Source organism: Aotus nancymaae, unplaced genomic scaffold, assembly GCF_030222135.1.
Source record: "Aotus nancymaae isolate 86718 unplaced genomic scaffold, 86718_ANA_hifiasm-v0.15.2.pri h1tg000028l, whole genome shotgun sequence".
Lineage (NCBI taxonomy): Eukaryota > Metazoa > Chordata > Mammalia > Primates > Aotidae > Aotus > Aotus nancymaae.
The window spans coordinates 33,010,418-33,034,149 of NW_026988441.1; the positions used below are offsets into that span (position 1 = coordinate 33,010,418).

Here is a 23,732-nt window from a genome sequence, read left to right on the forward strand (position 1 = left end):
TCCAGCCTGGCGCCTAGCGACAGAGTGAGAGTCTGTCTCAAAAAAAAAAAAAGAGTCCAGTGGAGATGAAGGAAATTATTTACCCCAAAATATATTTCCTTGATTTTTTTTTTTTTTTTTTTTTTTTTTTTGAGACTGGGTCTCACTTTGTCACCCAGGCTGGAGTGCAGTGGCGCTATCCTGGCTCACGGCAATCTCCGCTGTAAGGGCGGTCGCCTCGCCGGGAGCTCGGACACCCCCACCCCCACCCCGGGAGCTCGGACACGTCCACCCCCTCACACAGCCTAGCCCTCCCTTAAAGAACCCTGCCAAAATGCAAAGGAAGTCTTGTAACTCTACCCAATAGTAGTCAAGTCTTGTATGCAAACGAAGTCTTGTAGCTTTACCCAATAGCAGTTGAGTCTTGTATGCAAATGAAGTCTTGTAATTCTACCCAATAGCAGTCGAGTCTTGTAAAACTACCCAATGGCACTCAAACCCTGCTTACCTGCCAATAACAAGCTTGCCCTGCCCACAGCCTGCTCTCCCACAATCAATCAAATGCCTCCACTCCCTATAAAACCCCACATCTAAGAGGAGTCTGTGCGACTTCTCCGGCCCCTCCTGTCGGACCGCAGAACCTCGCCTGGGAGCCGAATAAATTCATATTGGATCTTCTTGTGCTGGCCTCAGTTTCTTTCTTTTAAACTCGGCAAGAACCTAACAACCCTTACAAGGCACGGCAATCTCTGCCTCCTGGGTTCAAGCGATTTTACTGTCTCAGCCTCCCTAGTAGCTGGGATTACAGGCGTGCTCCACCACCCCTGCTAATTTTTGTATTTTGAGTAAAGATGGGGTTTCCCCTGGTTGGTCTTGAACTCCTGAGCTCAGGCGAACCGCCCCGGCCTCCCATAGTGCTAGGATTACAGGCATGAGCCACCGCTCCCGTCATTCCTTTGACATATTTTGAAATCGCTGCCGCTTGGCCAACAAAGCTTGCAAGGTCTTGCAAAGCTGCCTTTGGGAGGAAATTTTGCATCTGTAGAGAATCTCCGTTATTGAAGCCACGGCCCCCTCCCTGCTTATTTCTCTTCACCGGAACTAGTAGTGATTCCGAGTCTGACAACTTTAAAACCTGAACACAGGCAGGAAGCCGTGACTCAGGCCTCTAATCCCAGCACTTTCCTCAGCAGGAAACTCTCACCTGGTGACAATTTAAGCTTCTGACCTAAATAAACTGTCAACTTCATAAACTTTTTTTCTTTTTTTGAGACAGAGTCTTGCTCTGTCACCCAGGCTGGAGTGCAGTGGTGCGATCTCGGCTCACTGCAACCTCTGCCTCCCGGGTTCAAGCAATTCTCCTGCCTCAGCCTCCTGAGTAGCTGGGACTACAGGCGTCTGCCACCACACCCAGCTAATTTTTGTATTTTTAGTAGATATGAGGTTTAACCATATTGGTCAGGCTGGTCTCAAACTCCTGACCTCAAGTGATCCACCCACCCAGGCTTTCCAAAGTGCTGGGATTACAGGCTTGAGCCACTGTGCCTGGCCTAAACTCTTTTTGTTGTTGTTGTTGTTGTTGTTTTAATTTTTTTTTTTTTTTTTTTAAAGATGGGGTTTCACCATCATGGCCAGGCTGGCCTTGAACTCCTGACCTCAGGAGATCCACCCACCTCGGTCTCCCAAAGTGCTGGGATTACAGGCGTAAGCCACCGCGCCCGGCTTAAACTCTGTTACAAGACAAATCAAACAAATCTCACTGAGGCTGACCTTCACAGATTTTCTTCCTGTGTAAAAATTACAGTGTGACTCCAGTAACCCTATGCATGTCAAAACCAAAACACTTCCCAGAAAATGTTCCCAGGCTCCAGCAGGGTAACCTCAGAAAGGATGGAACCCCCCCGTGTGCATCTGCACGTGGGTCTCCTGCTTTCCAGGGCCCTGCAGCTTCTCAGAATCCACATTCTCTGCAGCTGTTCTGAGCAGCTGGACGCCATCTGCAGGGGAGGGCGGGGTGCCCCAGAAGTCCCCAGGGAGCTGTCTTTCCTTTTCTCTGCAGGCTCCACACTGGCCTCAGGCTCTGCTGCCCCCTGCAGGTTATTTAGCTGCTTCTCACTCCACTGATCAGTTACAGAGGCCAAAAACTCTCAATCCCACTGTGTGAATAAGACACCAGTAGAGTCCCTGCTTTCCTCATGATTGTGCGTATAAAATGGGGAAGATAAATTCTAAGATATTTAACTACATTAAAAGACTTCCAGGGCCGGGCGCGGTGGCTCACGCCTGTAATCCCAGCACTTTGGGAGGCCGAGGCGGGTGGATCACGAGGTCAAGAGATCAAGACCATCCTGGTCAACACGGTGAAACCCCGTCTCTACTAAAAATACAAAAATTAGCTGGGCACGGTGGTGCGTGCCTGTAATCCCAGCTACTCAGGAGGCTGAGGCAGGAGAATTGCCTGAACCCAGGAGGCGGAGGTTGCGGTGAGCCGAGATCGCGCCATTGCACTCCAGCCTGGGTAACAAGAGTGAAACTCCGTCTCAAAAAAAAAAACAAAAACAAAACAAAACAAAACAAAAAAAACACTTCCAAACCGCGACATCGCTGGTGGCAGCTGAGGGCTCTGAAGCAGCAGCTGCTCTAAAGCGCAAGCCAGGTGTGGGGATTGGGGCTCCTGGGATGTGGCTCCTGAGGTGCAGAGAGGCGGCAGCACCCATAGAGCTTGGGGATGGAGGATCTGATGCCTGCCAAGGTAATGGTACCCAAAGTAGAAAGTTCATGTTTTTGGCCGGGCGAGGTGGCTCATGTCTGTAATCCCAGCACTTTGGGAGGCTGAGGTGGGTGGATAACCTGAGGTCAGGAGTTCCAGACCAGCCTGGCCAAGATGGCAAAACTCCATCTCTACTAAAAATACAAAAATTAGCCAGGCATGTGTCTCACACCTGTAATCCCAGCTACTCATGAGGCGGAAGCAGAAGAATCACTTGAACCAGGACGCCAAGGTTGCAGTGAGCCCAGAACATGCCACTGCACTCCATCCTGGGTGACAGAGAAAGACTCTGTCAAAAAAAAAAAAAAAAAGTTTGTGCTTTGGGGTTAGGGAGAGTGAGGGGATAGTGCTGGGGTTAGGGGCATCCTTGTGTGTGTAATGGAGGGAGCATGGAAGGGCACAAGGTTTGTAAAGTTCAAAGCAGAGGCCAGGCTGGTTCCCACTCCATGCCCTTCTGGCTTCCCCCATCTGTTACCTCCACTCAATAAAACCTTGAGCTCTAGGCCAGGTATGGTGGCTCAAGCCTGTAATCCCAGCAGTTTGGGAGGCTGAGGTGGGCAGATCGATCACCTGAGGTCAGGAGTTCAAGAACAGCTTAGCCAACATGGCAAAACTCTGTCTTTACTAAAAATACAAAAAATCAGCTAGGCATGTTGGTGCACGCTTGTAGTCTCGGCTACTCGGGAGGCTAAGGCAGGAGAATTGCTTAAGCCCGGAAGGCAGAGGTTGCAGTGAGCTGAGATCAGCCACTGTATTCCAGCCTGGGCAAGAGTGAGACCCTGAATCAAAAAAAAAAACAAAAATAAAAAAATTTTGCACTCATTCTCCACGCCACGTGTGATCAAATTCTTCTGGTATACCAAGGTAAGAACTTCAGGATACAGAAAGCCCTCTGTCCTTCCAGTAAGGCCGGTGTCTAATTGAGCATGGCTCACTGTAGCTGGGAATCCCTGGACTCAGGCAATCCTCCTGCCTCAGCCTCCCAAGTAGTGGGGACTACAGGCAAGTGCCACCATGTGCAGCTAACTTTTTTTGTGGAAGAGGTGGTGTATTATCATGTTGCCCAGAGTGGTCTAACTCATAGCCTCAAGCAATCATCTGACTTTGGCCTCCCAAAGGGCTGAGAGTAGAGGTGTGCGACACCATGCCCCGGGCTACATTACATTCAAATGTTTTTAGAGAAAAAATTTTTTTTTATTATGGAACACTTCATGAATTTGCGTGTCATCCTTGCACAGGGGCCATGCTAATCTTCTCTGTATCATTCCAATTTTAGTATATGTGCTGCTGAAGTGAGCACTAGAGAAAATTTTCTAAGAGTAAATAAATTTGATGCTTGTCTTATTTTTTTATTTGCATATTTTATACATTTTCAGGCAGTCTATGATTTTCTAGAGAAATAATGCTTTTCTTGTGAGGGAAAATTACCTTAGATTTCTCCCGAGATTTTCGTAATGATCTTCAATGTTCTGATCTTTCCATTTTTTTCCTAAAATACAGATCCATAAAAAATAGTCCTGAATTATAAAATTATGGTTTTTCTTTGTTGAGATGGGTGTCTCACTCTGTCACCCTGGCTGGAGTGCAGTGGCATGATCACAGCTCACCGCAGCCTCAACCTCCTGGGATCAGGTGATTCTCCTATCTCAGCCTCTCAAGTAGCTGAGGCTACAGGTGTATGTCACTATCCTAGCTAAAAAGACTGTGGAGATGGAGTTTCACCATTGCCCAGGCTGGTCTCAAACTCCTTGGCTCAAGTCATCCACCCACCTCGGCCTCCCAAAGTGCTAGAACTATAGGCATGAGCCACCATGCCCAGCTATGATAACATTATTTTAAAATGATTAGATTCTGTGTTCATGGCTCACTGCAGCCATGGCTGATTTATCAAGATTTCCCTGTCCATATTCCAAATCGCTGAACAGCACTGATGAGCTAGAAACACTTGTTAATACACTGAAGGAAGTAATATTGTCACATGATACAGTTTGAACGTATGTTCCCACCCAATGTCAACTGTAATCCCTAATGTTGAGGTGGGGCCTCATGGGAGTTGTTTGGGTCATGGGGGGACCTATGGCTTGTTTCTCTCATGACTTGTGATAATGAGTTCTAGTGAGTTGCACCTTCCTACCCCACTCTCTCTCTCGTTTCACCATGTGAGATGCTTGCTTTCCCTTCACCTTCTGCTATCATTGAAAACTTCCTGAGGCCTTCACCAGAAGCTGAGCAGATGCTAGTGCCATGCTTCCTGTACAGGTAAAAAAGCCTGCTGCAGGGGAGGAGCTCCCACAGACAACCTTTAAAAGAGCAGAGCGGAGGGAAAATGGGTTAAATCTCCCACAGAGGCCCCACTGGTGCACTGACTAGTGGAGCTGTGGGAAGGCACTCGCAAGCCTCCAGACTCCAGAATAATAGAGCCACCAGCAGCTTGCAACCTGAGTGTGGAAAAGCCAGAGGGGTGAAACAACCCAAGGCCTTGGGAGTCCATCCCTTGCACCAGTGTGTGCTGGATGTGGCACATGGAGTCAAAGGAGACTATTTGGGAATTTTAAGATTTAATGACTGCCCTGCTGGGTTTTGGACTTCGGTGGGGCCTGTAGTTCCTTTCTTTTGGCCAATTTCTTCCTCTTGGAATGGGAACATTTACCTAATGCCTGTACCCCCATTGTATCAAAAAGTAAATAACTTGTTTTGATTTTTAAGGTTAATAGGTGGGCCAGGCAAGGCGGCTCTCACCTGTAATCTCAGCAATTTGGGAGGCTGAGGTGGGCAGATAGTCTGAGTTTGGGAGTTCAAGACCAGCCTGTCCAACAAGATGAAACCCTGCATGTACTAAAAACAAAAAATTAGGCTGGGTGCAGTGGCTCATGCCTGTAATCCCAGCACTTTGGGAGGCTGAGGCAGATGGATCATGAGGTCAGGAGTTCAAGACCAGCCTGGCCGACCTGGTGAGACCTGTCTCTATTAAAAATACAAAAACTGGGTCAGGTGCGGTGGCTCACACCTTTAATCCCAGCACTTTGGGAGGCTGAGGCTGGTGGATCATGAGGTCAAGAGATTGAGACCATCCTGGTCAACAAGGTGAAACCCCGTCTCTACTAAAAAATACAAAAAAATTAGCTGGGCGTGGTGGCGTGTGCCTGTAATCCCAGCTACTCAAGAGGCTGAGGCAGGAGAATTGCCTGAACCCAGGAGGCAGAGGTTGCGGTGAGCCGAGATCGCACCATTGCACTCCAGCCTGGGTAACAAGAGCGAAACTCGGTCTCAAAAAAACAAACAAACAAACAAACAAACAAACAAAAAAACTATACTTACCTGGCAGAGGAGATAACATGATCACGAAGGTGGTTTTCCCAGGGCGAGGCTTAGTCATTGCACTCTGGATGTGCTGACCCCTGCGATTTCCCCAAATGTGGGAAACTCGACTGCATAATTTGTGGTAGTGGGGGACTGCATTCGCGCTGTCCCCGGTAAAAAAAAAAAAATACAAAAACTAGCCAGGCACGGTGGCGCATGCCTGTAATCCCAGCTACTTGGGAAGCTGAGGCCTGAAAATCGCTTGGACGCAGGAGGTGGAGGTTGCAGTGAGTTGAGATTGCGCCAGGCCTGGGCAACAGAGTGAGATTCTGTCTCAAAATAAAAATAAAAAAAAATATATATATATATATAATTTTTAAACAAATACTATATATGACTAATGATTTTTTTTCCTGAAATCTATGTTTATCTGGGCTCTGTGCAAAATTTTCTTATCTTTCCAATTGTAGTGAAAATGCAATTTACATTAATTTTAAAAATCTGAAGCTGCAATAAGTGAATTTTTTTTTTTTTAAGATAGGCTCTCGCCGGGCACGGTGGCTCACGCCTGTAATCCCAGCACTTTGGGAGGCCGAGGCAGGTGGATCACGAGGTCAAGAGATCGAGACCATCCTGGTCAACATGGTGAAACCCCGTCTCTACTAAAAATACAAAAATTAGCTGGGCATGGTGGCGCATGCCTGTAATCCCAGCTACTCAGGAGGCTGAGGCAGGAGAATTGCCTGAACCCAGGAGGCGGAGGTTGCGGTGAGCCGAGATCACGCCATTGCACTCCAGCCTGGATAACAAGAGCGAAACTCCATCTCAAAAAAAAAAAAAAAAAAAAAAAAGATAGGCTCTCACTCTGTTCCTCAGGCTGGAGTGCAGTGGCACAGTCACAGCTCACTGCAGCATCAAACACCCAGGCTCAGGACCTCAGCCTTTTAGATAGCTGGGAACATTCAGCTAATTTTTTGTATTTTTTGAGGAGAGGGGTTTTCATCATGTTGCCGTGACTGGTCTTGAACTCCTGGGCTCAAGTGATTCTCCTGCCTTGGCCTCCCAAAGTGTTGGGATTACAGATGTAAGCCACTGTGTCCAGCAATGAATAATTCTTTACAAGGGGACAAACCCTGTCTGGGCATGGTGGCTCATGCACTTTGGGAGGTTGAGCTGGGAGGACTGCTTGAGACAAAGAATTAGAGAACAGCATGGGTAACATAGCATAATCCTGTCTCTATCACTTAAAATTTTAAATGAAAGTCTGATATGGTTAAAGGTATTACGTGCAAAAAATAAAAAAAGGAAAAATACGGTGGCTCACGCCTGTAAATCCAGCACTTTGGAAGGCCAAGGCAGGTGGATCACGAGGTCAAGAGATCGAGACCATCCTGGTCAACATGGTGAAACCCTGTCTCTACTAAAAATACAAAAAATTACCTGGGCATGGTGGCACGTGCCTGTAATCCAAGCTACTCATGATGTTGAGGCAGGAGAATTGCCTGAACCCAGGGGGCGGAGGTTGCGGTGAGCCAAGATCGCGCCATTGCACTCCAGCCTGGGTAACAAGAGCAAAACTCCATCTCAAAAAAAAAAACGGAAAAATAAATAAAAAGTCTGAAAAGCAGCATTTCCCACCTCTTACCTCTGAGGGAGACTTCATCTACATAACAAGGTCTCCTTTGCCAGCCATGCTTCTTCCTTTCCTCTTGTATAATCTATCTTGCCATTAAAACCGACTTACCCACCAAACCTCCGAGTTTTTGGCCATGCCAAGTCTGCATTCTTTCCTGGCCTTGGAATATATAAGCTTTCCTATTGTCTTCATTCTGAAGGCTCCCATATAAACATGTTAAATAAGCTGGGCACGGTGGCTCACGCCTGTAATCCTAGCACTTTGGGAGGCTGAGGTGGGTGGATTACCTGAGGTCAGGAGTTCAAGACCAGCCTGGCCATTAAAAATAAATAAATAAATAAATAAAATAAATAATAAAAATAAAAAAAACATGTTAAATAAATTTGCATAACTTTCCTCCTATTAATCCACCTAAGTTCCTTGATCTAAAATTTGTTTTCCTTTTTCACCTTGTTTCATAAAAAAAGTACAAAAATAAAACATGTATATCTAAAATGAGCATTTTTGAGAGAGTCTCAGACTGTCACCCAGGCTGTAGTGCAGTGGCATGATCTTTGCTCACTGCAATCTCCACCTCCTGGGTTCAAGCAATTCTCTTGCCTCAGCCTCCCAAGTGGGTGGGACTACAGGTATGCACCACCATGCCCGGCTAATTTTTTTGTCTTTTTAGTAGAGACGAGGTTTCACCATGTTGGCCAGGATGGTCTCGATCTCCTGACGTTGTGATCCACCTGCCTTGGCCTCCCAAAGTGCTGGAATTACAGATGTGAGCCACTGCGAATGGCCAGTGCTCCCACCTCTGCCACTGCCATCTTCCCTGCTCCAAGTCACTTTGTGCGATCTGACAATGACTCCACCCTTCACTGATGTGGATACATTATCTAGTACTGGGTATGTCATCTTCACAAGAAGACAGGGTTTGATCAGTGATTGATGCTACATCCTGTGGTGCCTGGATACTAACCTTAGGGAGTTTTAAATAAGCATTTCTGAAGAGCAGCTTCCTTGGTACCTTAAAGGAAGTGACTAAATTGTTCTATGTCATTGCATAATATAGAAAAGTAACTTTTCAAAGTTGCCATTAACTTTACACTGCTGAGATAAGCAGACTGTTGACAATTTAGCATCAATAGCACATTATCAGAGAAAGAAAGGCTTATATTTAGATAATTTACACAACTTTATTAACCTCATATGACTCAGTAAAACAAGTTGAAAAAATATTACATAGCTTTATAAGGCATAAATCAATATATATATATTTTTTTAACTTTTTTTTTTTTTTGAGATGGAGTTTCGCTCGTTACCCAGGCTGGAGTGCTCACCGTAACCTCTGCCCCCTGGGTTCAGGCAATTCTCCTGCCTCAACCTCCTAAGTAGCTGGGATTACAGGCACGTGCCACCATGCCCAGCTAATTTTTTGTATTTTTAGTAGAGACAGGGTTTCACCATGTTGACCAGGATGGTCTTGATCTCTTGACCTCGTGATCCACCCTCCTTGGCCTCCCAAAGTGTTAGGATTACAGGCGTGAGCCACCACACTCGGTCTTTTTTTTTTTTTTTTAAAGATGGGGTTTCACCCTGATGGCCAGGCTGATCTTGAACTCCTGACCTCAGGTGATCCACCCACCTCAGCCTCCCAAAGTGCTAGGATTACAGGTGTGAGCCACCACGCCTGGCCAATCTGTAGCTTTTTTTTTCTTTTTTCTTTTCTTTTTTTTTTTTTTTGAGATGGAGTTTTGCTGTTGTTGCCCAGACTGGAGTACAATGGCATGATCTCGGCTCACCGCAACCTCCGCCTCCTGGGTTCAAGCAATTCTCTTGCCTCAGCCTCCCGAGTAGCTGAGACTACAGGCGCGCACCACCATGCCCAGCTAATTTTTGTATTTTTAGTAGAGACGGGGCTTCACCATGTTGACCAGGATGGTCTCGATCTCTTGACCTCGTGATCCACCTGCCTCGGCCTCCCAAAGTGCTGGGGTTATAGGCGTGAGCCACTGTGCCCAGCCTAATTTGTATGTTTTAACGAAGGTACTTTCTGGTAAACGATCTCGGCTGACTGCAATCTCTGCCTCCTGGGTTCAAGCAATTCTCTCGCCTCAGTCTCCCGGGTAGCTGGGACTACAGGCATGCACCACAACACCCAGCTAATTTTTTTGTCTTTTTAGTAGAGACAATCAATGACTCCACCCTTCACTGATGTGGATACATTATCTGGGACTGGGTATGTCATTTCCACATGAAGACAGGTGTGAGCCACTGCGCCTGGCAAGAAAACATATTTCAAATCATAAACAGGGTTTGGTCAGTGATTGATGCTGCATCCTGTGGTGCCTAGACATTGACCTTAGGAAGTTTTAAATAAGTGTTTCTGAAGAGCAACTTCCTTGGAACATATTTCAAACACATTTTAGGAAATATTTTAGTCTTTAGAGAAGGCAAAAACAGGTCCAGAGTCTAGTCTCCCCTCAACACAAGGCCAAATATTTTACCACTGGAGAGACACATGTCATATACCAGACACTTGAGACGTTGTTCCTAAGTGACCATGATGGATCAGGACAAAAACAAGGGCATTTTGTAACTATAATTTCTAAATGTGATAGAAGAAAAAATTTTTTTGAAACAAAATCTTGCTCTGTCACCAGGCTGGAGTGCAGTGGCACGATCTCTGCTCACTGCAACCTCTACCTCCCAGGTTCAAATGAATCTCCTGCCTCAGCCTCCTGAGTAACTGGGACTAAAGGTGTGCGCCACCACACTCAGCTAATTTTTTTATTTTTAGTGGAGATGATATTTTACTATGTTGGCCAGGATGGTCTCATCTCAATCCCTTGATCTCATGATCCTCCCACCTTGGCCTCCCAAAGTGCTGGGATTGCAGGTGTGAGCCATCTCATCAGGCTAAGAAAACTTTTTTTTTTTGGGTCATTATGCAAAGCAACATATTTCTTTTTTTTGAGATGGAGTTTCAATCTTGTTGCCCAAGCTGGACTGCAATAGTGCAATCTTGGCTCACTGCAACCTCTGCCTCCTGGGTTCAAGTGATTCTCCTGCCTCAGCCTCTGGAGAAGCTGGGATTACAGGCATGTGCTGCCACATCTGGCTAATTTTGTATATTTGGTAGAGATAGGTTTTCTCCACATTGGTCAGGTTGGTTGTGAACTCTCAACCTCAGGTGATCTGCCTGCCTCAGTCCCCCAAGTGCTGGGATTACAGGTGTGAGCCACTGTGCCTGGTGAGAAAACGTATTTCAAATCATAAACATAACTAAAATTTTTCTCTTCTTACTAATGTGACTAACTTATAAATCTCATATGTCACATAGTAATTTATGGCTTTTGGTCATATTTATCACTATGGTGCATTGCATCCTTGGTGACAACAGGTATAGCACTGGTGGTTTTGGGGAAGAAGGCACTCAGAGGTATATAAGATAACTTTTGGTATTGTCAATGAATAATTAGGGTAGAGATAACAATTTAAATACATAAGCATGAAAAGCAAAACTTCCATGAGGAAAAAGATGCCTGGCATTTTATCCACATGGTAGAAATGACCCACAATGTCCAAATAATAACATGGTAACATTATAAACTTGAGCTAGTACATGACAGTAACAGGATATTTTGTTATAACTTCTTAATTAAAAAGAATAACATTTGTTAGTATATAGTAATTATAAACAGTTAATTGTTTACGTTCATTGTCTGTATTCAAAGAATCTTGGCAGATTGGAAGGCTTTCCCATACATTTATACATTTATATGATTTCTCTTGAGAGTATCGAGTGTGAATCCTTCCATGCGTTTGAAGTTGTGAGGCAGATCTGAAAGCTTTCCCACATTGCTTACATTGATAGGGTTTCTCCCCAGTGTGAGTCCTTTCATGATATTGAAAAGAACTGGAAGAAGCAAAACCTTTGCCACATTGCTTGCATTCATATGGTTTCCTTCCACCGTGAGTCTTTTTATGTTTATGGAGGGAACTAGAAGAAATGAAGGCTTTCCCACATTGCGTACACTCATAGGGTTTCTCTCCTGTGTGAGTCCTTTCATGACATCGAAAAGAAGCAGAAGAAATGAAGGCTTTCCCACACTGCTTACATTGATAGGGTTTCTCCCCAGTGTGAGTCCTTTCATGATGTTGAAAAGATCTGGAAGAAGTGAAACCTTTGCCACACTGCTTGCATTCATAGGGTTTCCTTCCAGCATGAGTCTTTTCATGTCTATGAAGGGAACTAGAAGAAACGAAGGCTTTCCCACATCGCATACACTCATGGGGTTTCTCTCCTGTGTGAGTCCTTTCATGATACTGAAAAGAAGCAGAAGAAATGAAGGCTTTCCCACATTGCTTACAGTGATAGGGTTTCTCCCCAGTGTGAGTCCTTTCATGATATTGAAAAGAACTGAAAGAACTAAAAGCTTTGCCACATAGTTTGCATTCATAGGGTTTCCTTCCAGTGTGAGTCTTTTCATGTCTATGAAAGGAAGTAGGTAAACTGAATGCTTTCCCACAATCCTTACATTTATATGGCTTCTCTCCAGTATGAGTCCTTTTGTGTATATACAGGGAAGAAAAAGAAGCAAATGCTTTTCCGCATTCCTTACATTCACAGGGTTTCTCTCCAGTGTGTGTTCTTGCATGTATTTGAAGAAACTTAGCAGATCTGAATGCTTTCCCACAATGCTTACATTCATAAGGCTTCTCTCCTGTGTGCATCCTTTCATGTATTTTAAAATAAGAGAAATCACTGAATGCTTTTCCACATTCCTTACATTCATAGGGTTTCTCTCCAGTGTGTCTTCTTTCATGAATTCGAAGGCTTTTGACAGATCCCAAGGCTTTCCCACAGTGCTTACATTCATAGGGTTTCTCTCCAGTGTGGGTCCTTTCATGTTTTCGAAAGGAACTGGAACAATTGAAGGCTTTACCACATTGCTTACATTCATAGGGTTTCTCTCCAGTGTGTGTCCTTTCATGAATTTGAAGGCTTTTGACAGATCCCAAGGCTTTCCCACATTGCTTACATTCATAGGGTTTCTCTCCAGTGTGAATCCTTTCATGATTTCGAAAGGAACTGGAACAACTGAAGGCTTTACCACATTGTTTACACTCATATGGTTTCTCTCCAGTGTGAGTCCTCACATGATATCTAAAGGAAGTGGGATAACTGAAGGCTTTACCACATTGCTTGCATTTATAGGGTTTCTTTCCAGTGTGAGTGTTTTCATGTATTTGAAATGAACTGGCAGAATAAAAGCCTTTCCCACATATCTTACATTTATAAGGTCTTTCTCCAGAGTGCATTCTTATGTGTGTTTGAAAACTGGTAAGATAGGAGAATGCTTTCCCACACTGCTTACATTCATACGGTTTTTTCCCAGAGTGGGTCCTTTCATGTCTACGAACAGAACTGGAACATGTGAATGCTTTTCCACATTGCTTACATTGGTAAGGCTTCTCTCCCGTGTGACTCATTTCATGTCTACGAAAGGATCTGGGATTATGGAATGCTTTATCACATTTGTTACATTCATAGGGCTTCTCCCCAGTGTGAGTTCTTTCATGTATTTGAAAGGAACGAAACCAACTGAAAGATTTGCCACATTGTTTACATTCATATGGCTTTGCCCCAGTGTGGGTTCTTTCATGTGTTTGAAAGGAACTGGAACTATAGAATGCTTTCCCACATTCCTGACATTCATAAGGCTTTTCTCCAGTGTGAGTTCTTTCATGTATTCGAAGGGTAGCAGAATAACTAAAGGATTTACCACATTGTTTACACTCATATGGTTTCTCTCCAGTGTGGATTTTTTCATGGAAAAGATATAAACTGAGATGACAGAAGGCTTTTCCACAAAACTTACATTTATAAGGTCCATCCCCACTGTGCATTACCATGTGTCTTCGAATGCTTGAATGGGAAATAGAGGTTTCTCCACATTCTTTATAAGCAAAGGGTTTCTCTCCAGTGTGATCCCTTTCTTGTGTTCTAAAGGATGGGCAATATCTGAAGGCTTTCTTAGGTTGTTGACACTTATATGTCTTCTGTCCAATGTCACCACTGATGTTCATATTAAAAGATGAGTTACGTATGCCAACTCCTCCACACACAAAGCTTTCACATGATTTTACTTCAGGAGAAGTTTTCTTCTTCTGGAAGTTCAGCCTGTCATCTGGAACCTGGGTAAAAGTTTCTTCACAATGACTGTCTTCTTTAATTTCATTGACTTTCTCTTCTATAAGACTCCTGTAAAAAATGAGAAGCATATTATGGTTTGTTTATAAGTAATTTTATATTCATCAACAAGTGTTGCACTTGAATTTTTTTTTTTTTTTTTTTTAAATAAAGACAGAGTTTCACCATGTTGGTCTTGAACTCCTGACCTCAGGTGATCCACCCGCCTTGACCTCCAAAGTGCTTGGATTATAGGCATGAGCCACCACGCCTGGCCTTTTTCTTTTTTTTTTTTTTTTTGCACTTGAATTTTTAATATTGTCCATCAAAGTGTAGGCTTTCTGCCCTGTCAGAATTGTTTGAAGGTGACCACACAACATGTTCTACAAGGTGACCCAGGCATACCTATTATTTAAAAAAAATTCATACAGGGCATCTTAACACTATTCCCATGAAACTATTTTACAAATACTCTCTGACAGTTTTCTTTTGAGTCAGAGTTTCACCCTGTTGCCCATGCTGGAATGCAGTGATATCATCATAGCTCACTGCAGCCTTTAATTCCTGGGGGCTCAAGTGATCCTCCTGCCTCAGCCTCCTGAGCAGCTGGGACTAAAGATGCATACCACAATGCCCAGCTAATTTTTTTGCTGTTGTTGATATGTGGTCTCTTTATGTTGCCCAAGCTGTTTTTCAACTGCTGGCCTCAAGCTATCCTCCTATATCCTTTCTCAAAGGATTGGGATTACAGGAGTAAGCCCTCAGCCTAGGTCACATTGAAATATGTTTTTTGAGAAAATATTCTAAGAATAAATGAATTTGATCCTGGGCTTATTCTTTGTTTTCCTTCTTTTTAACATATTCTCATATTCTAAGATAACCTAGAGAGACACTATTTTATCTTATAAGTGCAAATTACCTTAAGTTTCTCCTAGGGTTTTGGCACTCATCTTCAATGCTCTTGTCTTTCCACTTTTTTCCTAAAATACAGACAAAGAAAAATAATCCTGAAGCAGTATAAAATTGTGAAAAAATTATTAGATTCTATGCTCATGATTTGCTGTGGCCATGCCTCATTTATTCATCAAAGTGCTTCCTGTCTATGTGCCAAATCACTCAACAGCATTGATAACCTAGAAATACTGGTTTGCTAATGCATTGAGGGAAGCAATATTGTCATTCTTACCTATAGAAGTCAGGTTCCTGAAAGTTTCCAGCATCACTTCCCTGTAGAGATTCTTCTGGGAAATATCCAGCAAAGCCCACTCCTCCTGGGTGAATTTCACAGCCACATCCTCAAAGGCCACTGGGTCCTGAAACATTCCACATGTGTGGAGGAGGATGGGTGAGAGTGACAGCACTAGGGGCCTAGATTATATTCCCAAGAAGTTCCCATGATGCTGTAAACTTCAAACATTTATTCTCTGCTTTGGTCATCAGATCCCTTTCTCTCTGTCTATACTTACTTTCTTCCATAAAGCAATTTTTTTGTTTGTTTGAGACAGAGTCTCACTCTGTTGCCCAGGCTGGAGTGTAGTGGCACAATCTTTGCTCACTACAACCTCTGCCTCCTGGGTTCAAACAATTCTCATGCCTCAGCCTCCTGAGTAGCTGAGACCACAGGCACGTGCCACCACACCTGGCTAATTAATAAAGCAATTGTGATGCTAGAACTGAACAAGGGGTAAAGCAACAATGGGATAGGAAAATGTGTGTTTTCAGTGAATCCAGGGAGAAAAGTGAGCTGCCTGGGCCGTCCCTAAGGTCTCTTTGGATTGTGGGTCTGTAGCACCTGTCATGGTAAAGTCCTATGAACTAATACACAGAAAAAAGTTAACATAAGCCTTTCACAATAGGTGATTAAAGAAACAGTCCTGAGGCTGGGCCCAGTGGCTCATGCCTGTAATCCCAGCACTTAGGGAGGCCAAGGTGGGTGGATCACCTGAGGTCAGGAGTTCAAGACCAGCCTGGCCAACATGGTGAAACCCTGTCTCTATTAAAAAAAAAAAGAAACAGTCCTGAGACTGTTTATCCTTGAAAATGCCTGTTCCCAAAGTGTAATCTTTTATAACATTGTTAGAGAAGGCAGACAGCTAGCCAAGAGCAGGAGGGGGAGCCCCTGGGAAATCCCACACCCCCAGGGACGATGCTAGATATAAGCAGAGAGGAGGGAAAACACCTAGGTAAGAAAAACATCCATGATGATGCCCAGGAATCATTCACTTTGCAGTTATCCTGTCAGAATGTAGCTAGATAGATGCTGATAAGAAGGGCAAAGGGGACATTCCTAAGAAAAACCTGGCACTGTAAATATGCAAAAGGGCAAACAAGAAACTCATAAGAGATATCGAGGTGTAATAAACACAGAGTTAACCACTGTACGACCTTCCTGAGGTGGCAGTAATGAGCAATGCAGCCACCCACATATCCATTAATGGCTGCCTGGATTTAAAAAAATGTAGTAAATTGGCCAGGCGCAGTGGCTCATGCCTGTAATTCCAGCACTTTGGGAGGCCGAGGTGGGTGGATCACGAGGTCAAGAGATCGAGACCATCCTGGTCAACGTGGTGAAACCCTGTCTCTACTAAAAATACAAAAAATTAGCTGGGCATCATGGTGCGTGCCTGTAATCCCAGCTACTCAAGAGGTTGAGGCAGGAGAATTGCCTGAACCCAGGAGGCGGAGGTTGCGGTGAGCTGAGATCATGCCATTGCACTCTAGCCTGGGTAACAAGAGCGAAAATCCGTCTCAAAAAAAAAAAAACAAACATGTGGTAAGCATATACATACAATGGGATATTATTTAGTTTCAGAAAAAAACATCTTGGCCCGTACTACTGCATGCACAAAACCTCAGGATAATTGCAAAAAGCAAGATACAATACGATTCATCTTAGAGAAGTTATATAGATTTGTCAAACTATCTCAACTGTACATGTAAAATTCCTTAAACTGGTAAGTTTTTTGTTTTACAATAAGTAATGATAATAAATCATGATAGAAGCTGGGTGTGGTGGCTCATGTCTGTAATCCCAGCACTTTGCAAGGCAGAGACAGGTGGATCACTTGAGGTCAGCAGTTTGAGACCATCCTGGCCAACATGGTGGAACCCCATCTCTACTAAAAATACAAAACTTAGCTGGGTGTGGTGGCACATGCCTGTAGCCCCAGTTACTTGGGAGGCTGAGGCAGGAGAACTGTTTGAACCTGGGAGGTGGAGGTTGCAGTGAGTCAAGATTGTGACACTGCACTCCAGCCTGGGCAACAGAGTGAGACTCCATCTCAATACAAACAATTATACAAACAAACAAAAAAGCCACAAGAATGTTCTAATAGAGGTAGAAAAGGCATGTGACAAGCTGTAACCTAGGTATGCCTGATGTTCCATTTTTGGAATGCTAAGCATATAGGAGTTATTTACATCCAACTGCTCAAGGTTATTGCCAAGTCTGATTTTTCGCATCTGCAATTCAAAAAACTGCAACCACTGGCATAACTATGTTAATATCTCCTCATGATTAAAAACACTCAATAAACTAAATGTACAAGAGAAGATTCCATAAGGTGACAAGAGAGGCACTAGGAACATAGAAAAATCTACTATAAAGACACGTATTAAAAAGGCAAAACCGGGCTGGGTGCAGTGGCTCAAACCTGTAATCCCAGCACTTTAGGAGGCCAAGGCAGGCGGATCACGAGGTCAGGAGATCGAGACCATTCTGGCCAATGTGGTGAAACCCTGTCTCTACTAAAAATACAAAAATTAGCTGGGTGTGGTGGCAGATGCCTGTAATCCCAGTTACACAGAGGCTGAGGCAGGAGAATAGCTTGAATCAGGGAGTCAGAGGTTGCAGTGAGCCGAGATCGTGCCACTGTACTCCAGCCTGGCGACAGAGTGAGACTCTGTCTCAAAAAACAAAAGGAAAATCAAAGGCCCAGGCAGAGAGATCACTTGAGCCCAGCAATTTAAGACCAGCATGGGCAACATAGGGAGACCCCCATCTCTATAATAAAATAAAAAATTAGGCATGGTGGTGCAAAACAAATGGTTCTGAAATACCTGGATTAGCAAATGCAAAGAAATCCTTTTACAAAACTAACTCCTAATGAATCATTTACTTGAAAATGCAAAACTCTCAACTTCTAAAAGTAACACTTGTGAAAACAAAGATAACCTTGTATTTGACAATAAGTTTTCACATACAACACAAAAGGCATGATATGTGAATGAGAAAATTGATACATTGGACTTTATTTAAAGTAAAACAGTTTTGGAAAAGACTCTGTTAACAGTATCAAAAGACAGGCTGCAGACTGGGACAAAATATTTGCAGAACACCTATCTGATTAGGGACTGGTACCCAAAACGTATAAAGAACTCCTAAAGTTCTATAGGAAAACAACCAACCAATCAAAAGGCCAGGTGTGGTGGCTCACGCCCGTTATCCCAGCACTTTGGGAGTCTGAGGTAGGTGGATCACCTGAGGTTAGGAGTTCAAGACCAGTCTGGCCAACATGGTGAAACATCAGCTCTACTAATAATACAAAAAGTAGCCGGATGTGGTGGTGCACACCTGTAATCAGTTACTTGGAGAGCTGAGTCAGAAGAATCGCTTGAACTCGGGAGGCAGAGGCTGCAGTAAGTCAAGATTGCGCCATTGCACTCCAGCCTGGGCAACAAGACCAAAACTCCATCTCCAAAAAAAAAAGAAAAAAAGGAAAAAAAACCAACAACAACAATGAGGCACCGGCAAATACCTGCAGTAGTTAAAATCTAAAACACTGACACTTCCAAATGCTGGTGACAGTGAACTCTCATTCACTATCGATGTGCATGGAAAATTCTACAGCCAATTTAGAAGACAGTCTGCTGAAGAAAATAAGCATGGTCTTACTGATTCAGTAGTCTCATTCCTACATATTAACCCAAATGTACTGAAAACTCATGTCTACACAAAGTCCTCCCATAAATGTTTTTAGCAGCTTTACTTATAACTGCCAAAAATTAGAACCAAACAAGGTGAGTCTGTCTGTTTTATTTTTTAAATAGACAAGGATTCACATCATATCTACCAGGCTAGTCTCTAACTCCTGGGCTCAAGCAATCTTCTCATCTCGGTTTGCCATGTAGCTGGGAATTCAGGGATGAGGCACCACACCAGGCTCAAGGTGAGCCTTTCAATAGGTGAATAACAAAATGAACTATTGCATGCCATAGAATGGAATGTCATTCAGTGATGAAAGGAAATGAGTGGCCAGACATGGTGGCTCACAGGTGGAGTCCCAGCACTTTGGGAGCTGAGGTGGGAGGATCATCTAAACTTGGGAGCTTGAGATCCTGTCTCTAACAAAACAAATTTTTTTTTTTTTTTTTGAGACGGACTTTCGCTCTTGTTACCCAGGCTGGAGTGCAATGGCGCGATCTCGGCTCACCACAACCTCCACCTCCTGGATTCAGGCAATTCTCCTGCCTCAGACTCCTGAGTAGCTGGGATTACAGGCACGAGCCACTGTGCCCAGCTAATTTTTTTTTGTATTTTTAGTAGAGACGGGGGTTTCACCATGTTGACCAGGATGGTCTCGATCTCTTGACCTTGTGATCCACCCGCCTCGGCCTCCCAAAGTGCTGGGATTACAGGCGTGAGCCACTGTGCCCGGGCCAACAAATTTTTTTTAACATAAATAAATAAAAACAAAAATAAAAACAATGAGTTGTCAATCAACAAAGGTATTGAGAGACCTTAAATGCATATATACATATTTTTTGAAACAGAGTCTTGCTCTGTCGCCAGGCGCCAGGCTGGAGTGCAGTGGTGCAATCTCGGCTCACTGCAACCTCTGCCTCCTGGGTTCAAGCAATTCTCCTGCCTCAGCCTCCCAAGTAGCTGGGACTACAGGCGCAGGCCACCATGCCCAGCTAATTTTTGTATTTTAGTGGAGACGGGGTTTCACTATGTTGGCCAGGATAGTCTCAATCTCTTGACCTCGTGATCTGCCCGCCTAGGCCTCCCAAAGTGCTGAGATTACAGGCGTGAGCCACCACACCCGGCCTCTTCAGTGCATATTTTTACATGAAAGAAGCAAGTCTGAAACGGCCACTTACAGCATCATTCCAAATAAGTGATATTCTGGGAAATGCAAAACTCTAGAGGTAGGAACATCATCATTTGTTGCCAGGGATAAACAGGGGTGGCAAAAGAGGAAGGGGAGAGCTACAATTAGGAGGAGCATGGGGGATTTTGAGGACAGTGAAATGCTTCTGTGTAAGATTGTGATGGTGGATACATAATATATTTAGTTTTCTTAAACCACAGAACACAAAGAGTAAAGGTTAATGTAAAAGATGGACTTTAGGTAATAATACTGGCTTCTTCAATTTCCATCATGTTCAGGTGTAATATATTCTGGCATCAATTGTAGGATATACTACACACAGTCAATATGGTTTCATATGTTTAAAAGTTTTTTTGTTTTTTTTTTGAAACAGGGTCTTGTTATTGTACCTCGGCTGGCCTCCAACTCCTGAGTTCAAGTTATCCTCCTGCTTCGGTGTCCCTAAGTGGCAGGATTACATGTATGAGGCACAGCACCTGGCCAATCAAGATGTTTAAAATAGGTGGAACTATGAGCTTGGAAGAAAAATGTGGGAACTCTGTGGATTATCTGCTCAATGTTTTGGGCAAACAACCACCATTCTAAATAATAAAATCCATTAAATAAGAAAGTCAATTAACTATTATTCCATGTAAGATTCATAACTGAGTTAAAATAAAATATGATGTAAAATATCACATATTGGTTATCATTTGCATAAAAAAATGCAAAAATAAAATATACTGATGGGGATGCATACCCAGGTTGTGAAAAGTATGGCAATTATCTTCTTCACAATACTGGCTCCATCAATATTTGGATTCATTGTGCAATTGTTTTACGTATTTTGTGCAGATGTAATATTTTTAGTAAGTTTCTAGAATGCACACTTTTTTTATTTCTCCAGATACAGTCTCACTCTATCACCCAGGCTGGAGTGCAGTGGCATGATATCAGCTCACTGCAACCTCTACCTCCTGGGTTGAAGGAATTCTCCTGCCTCAGCCTCCTGATTAGCTGGGAGTATAGGTGCACGCAACTATGCCTGGCTAATTACTGTATTGTTAGAAGATGGAGTTTCACCATGTTGGTCAGGCTGGTCTCAAACTCCTGACTTTGTGATCTGCCTGCTTTGGCCTGTCAAAGTTATGGGATTATAGGGGTGAGCAACTGTGCCCGACCTAGAATGAACACTTTATACAGAAATAAATCTTAGTGAATTTTAATTATCAACAACAACCTGTTGAATGGAATTTTTAAAAGACAGCACAGCCTATTGAAACTATTTTTTTTCCTTTTTTTTTGAAAGTCTCACTCTGTTGCCCAGGCTGGAGTGTAGTGGTGCAATCATAGCTCACTGCAGCCTCGAACTCCTAGGCTCAACAGATCCTGAGTAGCTGGGACTACAGGCACACATCACAATGACCAGGTAATTTTTTGTATAGACAAGGTTTGCCATGTTGCCCAGGCTGGACTAATTTCTATTAAAACAAATTTTCTGGAAGTCTAAAAATGTCTCAGGAAGGATATAAAATAATTATGCAAAAAGTCTACCCTGAAAAACTTTAATATAAAATGCAATAAATGGATAAATGTTATGTGTCCTTAAAAGGAGATTAAATATCACTATGATGTAACCTCTCTGAAATATGCCTACAGTTATATTTTAGTCCATGAAATTCATGTCAGTTTGTTTTTTTCACTAAAATTAAGAAAAAACTTCTAAAAACTGAAATAGAAGACAATGACTAAGAATAGCCAAGATGCTCTATAGAATATGGTTGAGAGTGTTATGGTGTGAATGTTTACATCACTCCAAAAAACTCATACATTAATAACCTAACCCCCAATATAGTATTAGTTGACATCTCTGGGAAATAATCAGAATTAGATAAAAGTGTAAGAGTAGACCTTTTCTGAATGAGATTAGTGTTCTTATAAGAAGACACAAGAGTCTGCTTTCTCTCTTCTCTGTCATGTGAAGAAACCACAAGAAGATGACCATCTGCAAACCAGGAAGTGGGCCCTTACCAGACACTAATACTGCCAGTTCCCTGAACATGGACTTCACAACCCCAAGAACTGTCAAAAATAAATGTTTATGCCAGGCATGGTGGCTCACGCCTGTAATCCCAGTACTTTGGGAGGCCGAGGCTGTTGGATCATGAGGTCAAGAGATCAAGACCATCCTGGTCAACATGGTGAAACCCCATCTCTACTAAAAATACAAAAAATTAGCTGGGCGTGGTGGTGTGTGCCTGTAATCCCAGCTACTAAGGAGGCTGAGGCAGGAGAATTGCCTGAACCCAGGAGGCAGAGGTTGTGGTGATCCGAGATCACGCCATTGCACTCCAGCCTGGGTAACAAGAGCGAAACTCCGTCTCCAAACAAAAAAAAAAAAAAGAAAAAAAAAAGGAAATAAATGTTTATTCTTTAAGTCACCCAATCTATGGTAATTTGATATAGCAGCCCAAGATGACTAAGATAGAGAGGCACTATCCCTACTATATACTGGAGCTTTGAACTCTACACTAGTAAAGAGAAAATGGTATTAACAGAGAGATGTTAAGACAGACCAAAAAACAAACAAACAAACAAACAAAAAAGCAAATTGTGAAACCAGGGCATCTATTTAAGATATGTGAAACTGGGCCAGGCGCAGTGGCTCATGCCTGTAATCCCAGCACTTTGGGAGGCCGAGGTGGGTGGATCACGAGGTCAAGAGATCGAGACCATCCTGGTCAACATGGTGAAACCCCCTCTCTACTAAAAATACAAAAAATTAGCTGGGCATGGTGGTGCATGCCTGTAATCCCAGCTACTCAGGAGGCTGAGGCAGGAGAATTGCCTGAACCCAGGAGGCGGAGGTTGCGGTGAGCCGAGATCGCGCCATTGCACTCCAGCCTGGGTAACAAAAGCGAAACTCCATCTCAAAAAAAAAAGAAAAAAGAAAAAACAAGATATGTGAAACTATGACAAACTAGGTGTTGCCAGCCAATGATACAAGTGGTGAACACTTAACAGAAAAACCAGGGACAAATGGTTATCTACAGGAGAATAATCAATCTACTACCATATACATATACATCTCCATTTAAAGTGAATTAATTAATTCTAGAGTTGCCTGCTTTAGGAAGTGCTTATAATTATATGTTACCTTAGCATGCATTTTCATTATGGATTTAACTTTCTCATAACAGAAGAAAACTTTACTCAAACTAAGCAGAGTTTCTAGTTCTCCATCTCCTCCCAGTTCCTCCATGTGGTCAACTCACATATATGACTTACATGACTATTCTGGTGACCACCTCCCTGTAGGACAGCTACATACAACCAATTTGACTCATCCCACTGACCCTTACACCCCACATGGATGGCAGAGACCACCTCTTAATCACTGTGTAACTTCACAGAAGTTCTGTGAAGTGGCTGCTTGCTCTAAATCCACCAGAAACAACTCTGAGAGACACTCCCTTGGTCAATTCCCTGGACCCCAAGAAAAGCTTTGGCCCTGTCTGTCTTGCTCCCCACCTGCTGGTTGAATGTGCATCCTGGATGTTCCCCCACTCTGTGTTGCTCTGCAGGTGTGCTGCCCTCATCTCCTGGGATTGTGAGCAATGCATTGTTATGTCATGGGCTTTGTTGAGTGGCCTCTTCTGTGTTTTACCTGACCTATGCAATCATTCTTGGATTTGGCTCTAGTGAAAAAGGCAATGTAAAGTTAATTTGAAACAATAAAGCTGAAATACATGAACAATTCTTTACAAGGGACAA

At 43.4% G+C, this 23,732-nt stretch overlaps 1 protein-coding gene and 2 non-coding genes across 7 annotated transcripts in view; 1 reads left to right on the forward strand and 2 right to left on the reverse strand.

The window, feature by feature from the left end:
* Positions 1–3,942: 3,942 nt before the first annotated feature.
* Positions 3,943–4,049, reverse strand: LOC135276838 (U6 spliceosomal RNA). Its single transcript, XR_010344396.1, has one exon. It is a non-coding gene; the product is annotated as a U6 spliceosomal RNA (small nuclear RNA).
* A 2,010-nt stretch (positions 4,050–6,059) lies between these two features.
* Positions 6,060–6,223, forward strand: LOC135276890 (U1 spliceosomal RNA). The gene has a single exon (XR_010344444.1). It is a non-coding gene; the product is annotated as a U1 spliceosomal RNA (small nuclear RNA).
* Positions 6,224–11,113: 4,890 nt separating this feature from the next.
* Positions 11,114–23,732, reverse strand: part of LOC105706114 (zinc finger protein 700) — a 43,176-nt gene continuing 30,557 nt past the window's right edge. For all 5 annotated transcript variants that reach the window (XM_021676679.2, XM_012436264.3, XM_021676680.2 and 2 more), the window contains 3 exons: positions 15,053–15,179; positions 14,786–14,846; positions 11,114–13,938 (listed from right to left, as the gene is read on the reverse strand). In XM_021676679.2, the coding sequence (XP_021532354.1) occupies positions 11,328–13,938; positions 14,786–14,846; positions 15,053–15,179 (2,799 nt within the window). In that variant the 3' untranslated portion in view covers positions 11,114–11,327. The remainder of the gene's footprint in view (positions 13,939–14,785; positions 14,847–15,052; positions 15,180–23,732) is intronic.